Genomic DNA, 13,624 nt, shown 5'->3' with positions numbered 1-13,624 from the left:
CTGTTATTTTGAGTAATTAATCTGTGTACGGATTTGGTAGATTTAACCAATCTCGCAACCACCATAAAAAATTGGAAATAAATATAGATTATGCCTCTTTTATTCTAGAATAAACACAAATTATAACATGAAAACATAAATGTTTAGACTAAATAACTTAAATTTCATAACATTATACATTTATATATATTTATTATATTGACCTTTCAGCCATGCCTGGCTAACAACACAGAAATTACAATGATGCAGTTCATGTGCACCTGTGTTACCATATCCAATAACATAAAACTGACCTTTGGTCTGTACAAAGTAACTTGTCTTGGCTGTGTTTTAGTAGACTAAATCAAATCAACTTAGATAACCAGAGTAGGCAACAGCAAAAGACTGATGACTCAAATCCTTATCTATTAAATATTACTATTATGTTTAACTTCTTCAAATATCCTACTATGAGTTGAGAGAAGTTTGCTTGTTTATCCTCTAATTCCCCCTAGGTTTTTGCATTTGGACACGTCAAATATGGTTTAATCAACTAGGAATGATTCAGGATATTCCAAAAAGGTATTTTTCTTTTAAAATGCATAGGTTTCATATCCCAGTGCTGGCTAAATATAAATCAGTAAGACAGGGGTACTGATGGGACTTCTCCAGTTTCCTCTTTCACTGTGAGGGGTATACATACAGTATATCTACTTTCAATCATTACTGGCATATTTAGAATAAAAAAGAAACTATTTATATTCATAACTGGTAAAACACCAATTTCACAATTGCATTTCATTTTGAAGTTAATCAATAATTTGAGGGAATTCTTTTCCACACATTGTTGGCACAAACTTTCAAGATACCCACTTATATTAAGCGAGATGTGCTTAAATAACATTACTTATTGCTTTCTGATAAAAAAACTAAAACAGAAAATAAAAATGTTATTTAAATAACCAACCTCAGTGGGCATGAATAATTTTATTCTTATGTATTTTTAATCTTTATATTGCCACTGGCATATTTCCGAAAAATATAACTTTTATAAACCTCTCACTGTGCATCAAACAGTTACATCTACCAGTAAATTCAATAACTAGTTACTTATACCTAAATGCAATAGTAATATGTTTTAGATAAAAAATGAAAATCATTAAGAAAGATCTTAAAACGTGTTTTCATTATTTGAGTTATCTTTGCTCAATGGGGGGTTGCTGCATATTTTAAAAAGAAACAAAACAATGATATTGTGATCATCTCTAGTCAACTTCAGGGATTTACCAAGGAGGAAATGTCCAAATGATCTTTAAAAGAAACATTTGCCAAAAATGTTTTTTCACAAGATTTACAAATGGCAACTGGTAGAAGTCTATCATAGTAAGTGAAAGGTAAATCTAAAATTATTTAACCCTTTCGTGATGGGCTCAATATAAAATGCACGAGTTCATATTCACATTTGCACACATTAAGTATATATACTATATCTTTTAATGCAGTATGTGCATCTTCCCAAAATTTGGTAGACTTTTAGTAAACACTACAAGTCTTTTGCATCCAAAAAACCAGATTTTTTAATTAAGTATTTTTACTAAAGATTTGTTTAGTGAATATACCAAGTCTGTTTCATTACTAGTCCGAGAGGGAAGTGATTTTCATGTTATGATTGAAAAAACTATTCTTCATCCCAAAAATCATTTGTGTAATCTCCAAAACCTCCAAAATACATTTCAAATGTTTGTTTTCAGTAAAACTTTATATTTTATCTGTTATTTTCTCTACCCTAACTCTATAAGGGGGCCACCAATTTGACCAACCTTGTAACTATGATAAAAACCTAGGAAAGAAATATAAATTATGCTTTTTTTGTTCTAGAATGACTCCAAATTATAACATGAAAATATAAATGTTTAATAAAAAAAGCTTAAATATCATAACATTATACATTTATATATATATATTTGTTATTTTTATTATATTGACCTTTCAGCCATGCCTGGCTAACATTACAGAAGTTGCAATGATGTGGTGCACGTGCACTCATGTTACCAGATCCAAGAATATAAAACTGGCCTCTACAAAGTGACCTGTTTTGGTTGTGTTTTAGTGGACTGGTATTTTGTAAAATACAGTCACATTTCAGTTATAATACATTATATGTGTATATGCATTATTACTATTTACAAATAAGTTCTTAAACTTATTTTTCTTAAAACATAGAACAGTAACTAAAGAAGTAAAGCAACCAATTATCTCTACTAGTTATGACCTTTGTACTCAGTTGTTAATCCTTTAAAAAAGTTGCAAGTGGAGGGTATGAAACAAAATAATTTTTTTTAGGTTTTATATACACATTTGAATATCTAAAAATATCATAAATTACTACATTAATACCACAAAATTCCACTATAATTTATCAACCTTATTACCTAAGATGTATTTTAGTCTAAAAATGTATGAAATTCCGAGCAGACTAAAGACACACCCTACCTCGTTGAAATATTGGTTCAAAACAAAGAATTGGCACCAAGCCCATTAAATTGGCTGAGAAGGCCACTAGGAGGACATTTTGATCTTCTGATTGGTTATTCATGTCATATATAGAAGTAAGTGTATATAAGGGAGCATTTCCAAAAAATGGAAAGAGGTGGGTGGGGTGACACTTTGTTTGATCTATTACATGAGCAATATCTTAGCAAATTGAAAAGATAGGAGGCTCTTATTTTATATTCTAGCTTGTCAATATTAGTAATTTGAGATTCTAATTCATACAAAACTATAGATTTAGTATTTTGACTTCACAAACATTTAATTTGAACCAGTGCTGCATTCAACATACCATGTGACACACAAAAATCGATGTTTATCTGTGTTTTTTAATATTTGCTTTTAAATGAAGAAATTGAGTAATATATAGTACTAAAATCTGTACTATAATCTACAGTTTGACACCAAAGTTATCGACATAAATTCATGAAATAATAGTTCAATAAAATTTCCTGTCTGGAAAGGGCTAAAGGATCACCTCTAAATTACATGTTGATCACTAGGAGGAGAAGGGTTTGACACTTTGTTATACAGATGTTACAAGGGGAGGGTAACTGTTTTAGTATGGTTTGTTATGAATTTCGTGCAAAACTACACGAGGGCTATCTGCGCTAGCCGTCCCTAATTTAGCAGTGGAAGACTAGAGAGAAGGCAGCTAGTCACCACCACCCACCGCCAACTCTTGTACCAACAAACAGTTGGATTGACCGTCACATTATAACCCCCCCCCCCCCCCCCACCGGCTGAAAGAGCGAGCATGTTTGGTAGGATGGGGATTTGAACCTGCGACCCTCAGATTGCAAGTCATGGGCCCTAACCATGGGAGGGTAATTACTCCCTTAGATACTGAAGTGGTAAGATTTGGTAGACAAACAAAATGCTGGGATGACCAAAAAATATTAAAAATAATGTACTAAACATAACTCATAATTACCAAACATGATTGCAGAACTAGATAACCAATTAAATAGATGCTCAGAAAGTATTGTTAGATACAGCTGGACAGCTAGTGTTATTTACTTATCTATTAATTAATAAGCTCATTAATCAATTACATACAATTAATTAACTAGTAGAGTAGTCCTGAAACAGTGGTGCACATTCCCTATACAATGAAAAAAGGGAGGGGGTGTACTCAAGGGTACCAACAGAAAAAAATTAGGGGGTTAAGTAACTCAAGTTTGAAAAAAATTATGCAATCAAAATACAAATACCTTATGATTTTCCAATAACATAGAATAATAATTTTACATATCTAATATTTTTTTTCTTTTTGAAAATCTAGGGCACCCATGAGTGTACTATCGTCATAACTTTATTATCAACTGCATTATTCTAACATGTTGTAACAGGGTATTCATCTTTCTTTTCCACCTACTATTGTTCCTTTTAAGTAATTTTTGAATTACCCTTTGTTTGTTACTGTGTTAAACTTATAAATGTTTTCTTTGTTACCCATTCAACCCATCTCTAAACTGTATGAGCTTATCTTATCTCAACTTATCTGATGTCTTCTGAATGAGGAAAATTTCTGTAGCTTTCAAACAGATATAATTTATCACACAAATATTTTCACAATTCAAAACAAATGGAATGGTAACAAAAACTACCAAAAAAAAACTTAAAGTTACATGTTTACTCTGCTATGGCAGGTTAGTCTAATTATTGATCTATACAATTATATTTAAACTTTCTTTATAGGTACTTTCAAAGTTATGTAAATGATCAAATCACTTCATTTGGCATAATAATAATGAAGCAACCAAGGCTTGTGCACAAATGAAGGGAACAATTGAAAATCAAGAAATTATAATATATTGTCAAGGGTTGGTAGGTTCTAGGCAAATATAAAGTTATTCCTTCAGAATGGTAGAAAAATTCTAAAGAAATATCAACAAGTGGGTTGTTTACAATGAAAACTTTTTGCAGCTGTACAAAAATGAAATACATAAAGATCCTTTAAGATGATTCTTTGGTCTGCTACTTGTCTCTTTTCATCTTACAAACAGTAATGATTACACAAACTACATCATAAGAGAGATATCTGGTATCCATGGGAATAAAATCCACTTAGTAGTGGGAATACATTACCTATTGCATTTCATTTTTATCCACGAGCCTCATATTCAAATGAAACTGAAAATATAAAATTAGAAGCATTATGTAAGTTCAAGACTACAACATCTCATATCTCACTATCATTCATCATCTGAAGCCTAATGTGGGAAGGTAATGGTTCCTAACGAAACAGAACATAAAAGAAAAGAAAGAAAACAAGTTAGTAGAACAGGACTGCTAAGGACTGTAAACCTATCTCCTGAAATAGGTGCTTAAAAACAAATCTAAATACTGTAAAGTAGCATTCCTTAGTTATTTATTAGATTATTATGAATTTTTTTTATAACTTTTCCTCTGTTAGTTAAGCAAACTTTCTCTTGAATGATGTCAGCTAATACTCCACTAGAACTGACTGTAACATTATTCTCGCCCTGATACAAAATTGATGAACATTGGGTGGCTCTGAGCTCTTTGCCACTATAAATATAGACATGTAAATAAATGCAATAGATCCATTTTCAATAGTCAACAATCATCCCACATTCAACTGTGGACTCCCTGTATGAACAACCTAAGACTTGACAGTGTTCATAAGAGGGTCCAAGCACACCCCCACCAGGTAGCTAAGCATCAAATCTGGACTGGTTTTATGAGTAGGCTCCCACATAGGTTGGTCCTGCTCCAACATCTGGGAAAAACTTCCAGGGACCCAGGTAGGAGGGTCCTCAATTTTGCCCTCTTCTCCAAGAGTGAAGAAAACTCAACACTCCGAAGGAAAATCCTCTGTTCACCACCCCAGCGGCTGAGAACTGGGTGTGGTAAGGACTCTGTAGCTCCACTAGTAGAATTTGGGGGGGGGGCAACGTGAGAAGTGGGGAGTGCCGAGGAACAGGTCTCCAGAGACAGTGCAACAGGTGAACCACGTTTCCTAAGTTTTAAAAGCAAACGATCTCAACTGATGCAGCTCAAGCCCCTTTAGCTTTACTCATGATAGTCCATGAGGAGTGGTCCATTGGAGTTGTAGTGTGAAATAATACTCCATCCAGAATTGCACCTAAATGGTCTTATGGAACACCTCATCTTGACAGAGCCCATTGTAACCATGAACTGATATAAAAGGTTGCTAGTGTGGATTTGAAAAAATACAAGTACACCTCACTGAGCAACACTCGCCACTAAGTGGGATCCAAAAGAAATAAAGAGGAACTCTAGAAGAAAAAAAGAAAAAACATAAATCAGGTAAGAAAGTTACTCACCTCCTTGTTAAAATCTAGCAAAGGTAGTCAACACAGTTACAGGGGAAAGGCAAAATCCCATGGAAGAGGAAACTACCAGATCATGAAGGTAATGAGATAAGAAAGATAGCAGCTAAGGATGCTTTATATAAAGCAATGGTAGAAGAAGCCAAACCTATCTCAAAAATCTACATAAAAAAAACATGAGACTATGGATGAAATGGGTTGAAGGCTCTCCAAAGACACCACTGACAATAGGTAGTCCATTTCTGTTGATAGATTGCCAAAGTAAGTCAAAGGAGAGATTTAGTCAAATACATGGAAACTTTAGAAGTTAAATCCTTATGTCGGGCAAAGGACCACATAATTTCCATACATGAAGCTTGAGTCGTTGGATGTCCGAGTGTTGAATGTTGGACTGAGGTTGTCTCAACAAGAATGGACGAAAAGGTAGAGATAGTGGTGGACATTCCTGGAGCAACCAAAGAAGAGGAAACCATGTCTAAGCAGGCCAAAAAGGTGCTATCAAGTGAACCCGACATAGGGTGGAATGAATCATAGACAAGATTATGGATAAGAGCCAAATACGAGGAAAGGCATACAAATGTAATCGCGTCCAGTCTTGACTGAAAGCATCTATCGCCAGAGTTCGTGGATGAAGAACTGGAGAGCAGAATAGCTGTAGGCGAGCATTCCAATGGGTTGCAAAAGCATCGATCCTTGGAGACCCGAACTGAGAAAAATCCATGGAAAATCTCCTGATGTAACAACCATCTGTTGGAAGAATCTCATGGGGTCGAGAAAGATGATCTGCTATCAAAATCATAACCCCTGGTACATGACAGGCCAAAAGATGGATGTTATGGGAATGAGCCCAATAACGAAGATCCAAAGTTTGAAAACAAGGATTTCGAGAATGAGTGCCTCCCTGATGAGAAAGACATCATACCACTGTGGAGTTTTTAAATGGATCATGACAATTTTGCTGTGCAAGAGAGGAAAACCTTGAATCATGGCTTGATGTACCACAAAAAGTTCGAGAATGTTGATATGCAGGGTAGATTCGTAGTCTATCCAAATACTCTAGAATTCCTGTCCCTGAAGAAAAGCACCCTATCCGTGAATAGATATATTTCTGGACAAGGAGATGGTATTAGGACCTCTGTCTAGCCCCCACTTGAGATATGCAAAACTGTTCTTGACCAAAGAGAATGTTTGATCAAAAGGATCAATATGAATGAGCCACTGGTCAGAAATGACCACTGAAGGGATCTCATATAGGCCCGACCCAATGGCACGGGGGGATTCTAGAGAAGCTCAAATCCCCAAAACAGACAGAACCATCCACTCAGTGGGAGAAGGTGATGTAAGCAAACACTTGACAATTCCTTCTATATTCTGAAATCTGAAGGGAGATGGTTGAGCCCGACTCAAATGTGTATTGAAAAACACCCCGAGATGGACCAGGTGTTGAGTGGGTTTTCTTGGGGACAAGAAATAGACGAGAATAGAATCCTGGATGAATAGGATCGACCTTCTCAATGGCTCGTTTGTTGAACAACTCCTGAATGACCTGGGAATAAAAGTCTACACATCCGAGGTCTGAAGGAGGAGAATAGACAACCAGATGGGAGGACAAAGGAGGGGGGAAAAGTAAACTGAATTTCAAACCCTGAATCCAGCACTCTAAGAACCCATATTGAATGAATGCCAAATGCGGTGAAAGAGATGTAACCATCTTCCCACAGGGCCTGGTGGAGATGAGTAGTCAACGATGTCATTGGCACTGCCCCAACCTGTCTAAAGATCTCCAAGAATACGTACAAAACTGATTATGTGAAAGAGAACAGCCATTTCTTACAACAAATATGCATTTCCTATAGATATATGACTTGATAATCTGTACATGACTCTACGAGAGTCAAGTAAGACTCTATCAGAAAAGGAAACAAGTTGATAATTACTGACTATAAACACCTGCACTAGCTAATGGGTATTGGTCAAAATTTTTCTGAGAACAACCTTAATTTAAATTTAGTACCATTTTATGACAGTTTTTCCAAGAATGGCCTTTACAGTAGGGATGTACATATAAACTAGATCAGATATCAAAAGGCCATCAGAGTGATTTATGCTACAGTCATGTCAAGTCACAGTGCTGTGAAATGAAGATGCACAGAAATATCAGCATCGTTAAAACATGATGTTTGTTTACACCAGAAAGCAAATTCCAGTGCAAGGACTGATGCCATCAGTAGTCACTTCAGTGTAGAATGAAATGTTCTCATGGGCAATTCAAACATACCTAACATTCTTTGCAACAAAGAAAAGTGAATAAGAACTTCAGGTTATTCAGGTCAACAAACAAGAGCAAGAAATTCAATGGATGCAAATGTGGACCAAGACCTGTATCTTTGATTGTGTGATTTTACATAAAAAAAAATGTTAACGGTGAAAAGCTTATTGAGAAAGCTAATCAACTAGGAAAACAGCATGGTTTAACAGAGTTCAGATACTTCAGAAGATGGCTGAAATGTTTCAAAAGACATTTTGGAATAAAGGAGACAAAGCTGGAGGATGAAGTGGCAATCAAAATGCAATTGATGCAGGAAAAAGATCTAGGAAATGTTCCAGCAGAATTTTAATTGGTAAACTTATACAATCTAGATGAGACTGATTTACTCTACAGGTTGGGACTCAGTCTTCAGTCATTTTTTGGCAAGCCGGAGAATTAAACATACACAAAAATGTAAAGATAACAGAACAGCTGCTTTGTGTGCCAATGCATATGGTAGAGAAAAGTTATAGCCATTTGTGATTGCAAAATCTAATTGATCAAGGTGCTTTGGAAGTGATTTCAACCTTGCTATCCATACAATATACAGGTGAAATCTGGTGCAGTATGAAAAGCAGCATTGTCCAAAAAAATAATGTTTTTCTCTTCTTTGAATTCATCCTTTGGCTCAAATCCTTCAGTCACTTTGAGAACAATGCTGATGTCATCCAAGTCTAAAGTAACACTGTAACAGTTGCCACCAAATACCATGTTAATCATACAACTTCTAAATGTTGGCACAATAAAGTCACTCAAAGCTACTACTGCCATCAGCTGATTAGATACTACACAGAATACAGTAAAAATAACAATCTACAAACCTTAACTGTCTGTGAGGGTTTATAAGTGGTATGTTTCACCTGGTCTGTTATTACTATAGATACTATCAAAAACTGCTTCAAGCATGTCAGCATTTTGCCACAGCCTGTTTAAAACTATTCAGTCTGTAGAGATGTGAAAGGATGTTAACGAGATTGCTTACAGAAGCCATACCTTAATCTTGAGTCATAATGATTCTAAGTCAAATGATCCAAAGCTCAACAGGGACTCAACTGAACAAACTGGTCAAGAGTTGTCAAAGAAAGATATTTCCATTGTCTCTTCAAGAGTGTGGTGAATAAACCATGAGCTAGCCCTAAAGATGCCATCACATGTTTCAAACAAAACAGTGATTTGTGTAAAGATTATGATATAATGTATTTGCTTAAAGCAACTGAGAAGCTTGAGAAAGAAGTTTTTTTTTTTCAAAAGCAGTGATTTATTGTACATTTAACTAATACTATGTATTTTGTATTCTGTAAGCCATGGTTTAAAAAAATTATGTTTCATGTGAAGATAGTGAAATGACACTTTGATTACACAATTTTTGTAATTATTAATAACATATACAATAATTAACCTGATAATTTTATTGCACATACAGTTGATTTTTGTTTACCAGTTGGATGCCCAACCTTACTAGTTTGAACACTTACATTTATAAATTGATAATGCATAGTATCCATTACATTCAAAATGACCCATATAACTATTCAGATGTCTCGATACTCTAGACAAATTAGTGCGTTACAAGTTTGTTTGCATTAACGAGGATTCACTCTATGTACATCACTGTGATTTTTGCATTTTCTATACATTGGAGTACTTTATAAAATTCTTAATTATTAAACTATGCCAAATATTACATTTTATGCAAAGCAGTCACACTGAGGACATTCTTACAGACAATGCTACCTTGAAACAATTTTGGGAACTTTTCATTTATTTATATAACCTAACATAGAAATAGACATCATAGTGATTTAGTTTTTCTCTATACGTTATGTACATAATATTTCAATTAACATATGAAATGCATTAGCAAGAAACCTAGTACATGTGTCATCAACCATATGACATCTTACCCTCTGTTTCAGACTTATCTTCCACTTTTACTTCCTCTTTTATGCACATTTCTGCCTGTTTCAAAGTATCTTCATGAACAGAACATTTCTTGTCACTGTTACTAAATACAGAAGCATCAACTACATACATTTCGCTGAGAGAGAGACTTTTGTTGATACTGAAAACGTAATGGATGATTCTTAATATATGTATACAAATTGGCAAATCATATAAAAAGCAGTACAGTTAGATATTAAGGAGTTACCTCCTGACAAGATAAAATTAACTTCAGTTTAAGATATGTAAATGAAGATTTTACAAAAAATACAACAGAAGGTAATACCAGACTCCAAATCCTCATTTATGAATGCCAATTTCAAGATAAAATTTTAATGGATTAATAGATATTAAACTAGCTCAAATGATGAAACTTGGTGTAAATATTTATGGCTTGCATGTAAATGCAGGAAAATTATTTATAAGATTTATTTGGAAACATATTTGGATTAAAAGTGTTTTTTTCACAAAGAAAAAAAAAACATATATGAAAAAAAGTTATGAACACTATGTAAAGAAATGCAAAATATATCTAAGTTATTCCAAATTATCACTTATTGACAGTTTTAAAAAATAATGTAGTGTGATTAATTATTCACTTCATAAATTGCTACAGCTTTATATATATATATATATACTAATGCAGAACAACTCTAAAATGAGTGTTCAATTAATAAATATATGCCTTACGTTTTCAAAGAACAACAACTCTATTTACTGTTTTTTTAATAGACATTTGAATAAAATTCACTTTACTAAAAAGTATACCTTAAGATATGTACATGCTTAGAAATTGTCATGACAAAGGTGTATGAATAGTTATCTAATATTTGAGCCATAACAGATAATTAATTTATGCACAGACCTAATGGCATTTTGTAGACCTATAAAGTATTTTAATTACTTATTGTATCATATTATACAAAACACAAGTATAACAAAAGAAAACTACCATGTAGAGTGCAAGATAACTGAGAATACATGCTTCTTTCAAATCAATGTGAAAAATAAATGAGGTATGGTAACCTTACTATGTGATAAACTAATGCCCCTAAACTACACCATTATTTATTTAGTAATATTCATGTATTATAGTTTTGTAAGCTATTCTTTTAATGTTGTAATTTGTTTGTTACCTAACAAGAATGATATTAAGATCAAGTAAGTTTGAAGGAGTAAAAAATTATAAATTTAACAATAAGTTTTTCTTGTTCATTAAAAAGTAGATTATAAACAGCGGTAAAGACTGTAGATATGTTTCAAGATAGAAAGTTGTTTTCTAGCCAGTAGCATAAGTTACCCATTGTGTGTGTGAAGTATCTGGATTTGTGCTAGCTATTACATTTATTAAGTTACTTTGTACAAGTAAGCCTGTTTTTATGTTAGTCAGTATGGTGCAGTTCGTATCATTTGTAAAAAGGCATAAAAGTTATCAGTGTTTAAGTATGTAGAAACATTAAGGAAGAAATAAAATGGTTTATTATCATTACATGGACTGCATGTTGAATTATTTTAACCAGATAATTCAAAAGAACCTGCCAACAAAAGAACACAGTTACAACAATAAAATGGTTTATTATCATTACATGGACTGCATGTTGAATTATTTTAACCAGATAATTCAAAAGAACCTCCCAACAAAAGAACACAGTTACAACAACTGAAGTCAGAAGTGGGGTTTATACTTAGTGAAAATAAAATAGAACTTTAACTGTTGGAGATGATTACTATGGAATCAAAGAGTGAGAGTGCAGTGTTGCTTGAGATAATTACATCATTAAGATATACAGTAATATTCCTACATGATCCAGAAATTACATAAGACACTTCCTATTATTTGGACTGCATATATTTAAAGAACATTTATAACTCTATTAAACTTAATGATCATTTAAGTCTTATTTTTATCAACTTAGAAGCTGTATTACAACTATGTTTATTGTGGTTATATTTTGTTAAATGTAAGAAAAAAAATCAGTTTAAATTGTAAAAAATCATTTCAAACTACTTAAATCCAAATACTTGTGCATGTCTATTACAAAAGAGCCACAATTTTCTGATTCCTTTACACTTCAAAAATATAAAAATAACAAAATGTACTCATAAGTAAAATTAAACTCTTTATTCATTCTATTTAAAACTTGAAAATGTTATAAAAATAAAAAATCAATAAGAATTGATAAAAGCTCTTTCAGGCCATAAATATGTGCCTGACCAAATTAACAGAAATGTTTATAGCATGTCAGCCTCATTGATGACAGCCTGAATACGATGTAGCATGCATTCTGTTTACATGTGATTCAATCTTCCTATATTTTCAGTATTATCTTAAAGTTAAAGCAGGAATCATTATACAAAATGCAAACACAAATAAGCGAAATCAAACCTGCAGACACATATGTATATATATATATAACAAAATAATGTACAATCTTAATGTATCTTTTTGGTGTACATAGAAAATACAGCTGTTAATCATTCATGATTTTAATCTCTAAAGTTTAAGCTATATCCTTACTATTCTAAGCTAAGAGAAGATACATTTTGAATCAGTAACAGATGTTATAGACATGAGATTAAAAATTATTCACATTTTAGTATTTACAATGAATGGTCAAGTATTAAAAAATAAAATCAATATTGTATACAAAAGCAAATATAATTTTCTTTGATTTGCTAAAGTGAAACACACACGAATGCCTCATGTTTTGGCAGTGGCAGCTAATTCTGCAAGTTAATACTAGTACTTTATAAAAGCATTAAACATGAACAAATAAAGAAATAATGACCTGAGAGTAAGAAAACGAAAAGTAAGGTGTTTCTACACAAGAAACTAACACCAGTAGTTAAATATTATTATTATTAACAGCAACGATACTTCGTACTACAAACACAACAGTAACAGAGTAACGTAACACAACCCCAAGTGTGATACTGTATTTACTATTTTAGGCTTAGCAATAACAAATAAAACAAATTTAAATCTAATGTTTCGTTAAAAGTTTTAACGGTTAAGTTAGCAAAAAAAAAAAAAAAAATTAACTGATGCCAGTGATGGGAAAGAACCTGTACGGTGGATAAGATTTGGCACATACTATCTAACTAGTTTCCTTTATCACACTCGTTTATGTACAGCCCCATTGCAATGACATTTCCTTTAATATTTTTAAAACTGCTTCAAATTTGATTTTGAATAAATATCAGCTTTCAACTGTTTCAGGCCTTAATTTCTTCGCAAGAAATAGCGAACTCGAGTGCGTAAGTTTATATGCATTGTTACGACAGCGGAGGTCACGTGATGCTAGTAAAACGTCATGCGCTTCTCGAACGTTCACGTTCCTTCCTGAAGGCCCGAGATGCTAATAGATGTGCGGTAGTCTTGTATATAAGCGCCAAGAACTGACGGCAACAATGTAAGGTGTAATTGACAGTTGAGTCGATCACGTGAGACGTGTGTTGTGAATTAGAGTGTTTGTTATAGCGTGACTGTGGAAATTAATTGTATTGCAAAGTTGTATTCAGAAAG

The 13,624-nt window shown here is 33.1% G+C and overlaps 1 protein-coding gene across 2 annotated transcripts in view; it reads right to left on the bottom strand.

Annotated features, from left to right (window-relative positions):
• Positions 1 to 13,442, bottom strand: part of LOC106471959 (zinc finger protein 845-like) — an 18,609-nt gene extending 5,167 nt beyond the window's left edge. Inside the window, exons 1-2 of one of the 2 annotated variants that reach the window (XM_022400567.1) lie at positions 12,888 to 13,442; positions 10,062 to 10,219 (exon numbers count right to left, since the gene is read on the bottom strand). In XM_022400567.1, coding sequence (XP_022256275.1) covers positions 10,062 to 10,191 — 130 coding nt within the window. In that variant the 5' untranslated portion in view covers positions 10,192 to 10,219; positions 12,888 to 13,442. Of the gene's footprint in view, positions 1 to 4,620; positions 4,666 to 10,061; positions 10,220 to 12,887 lie in introns of those variants that run through there. The other variant, XM_022400568.1, reaches the window with a different exon arrangement.
• Between the last annotated feature and the right edge of the window lie 182 nt (positions 13,443 to 13,624).

Source organism: Limulus polyphemus, unplaced genomic scaffold, assembly GCF_000517525.1.
Source record: "Limulus polyphemus unplaced genomic scaffold, Limulus_polyphemus-2.1.2 Scaffold4991, whole genome shotgun sequence".
NCBI lineage: Eukaryota > Metazoa > Arthropoda > Merostomata > Xiphosura > Limulidae > Limulus > Limulus polyphemus.
Note: the sequence above shows the minus strand (reverse complement) of the source record. Positions and strands in the feature narration are given on the sequence as shown.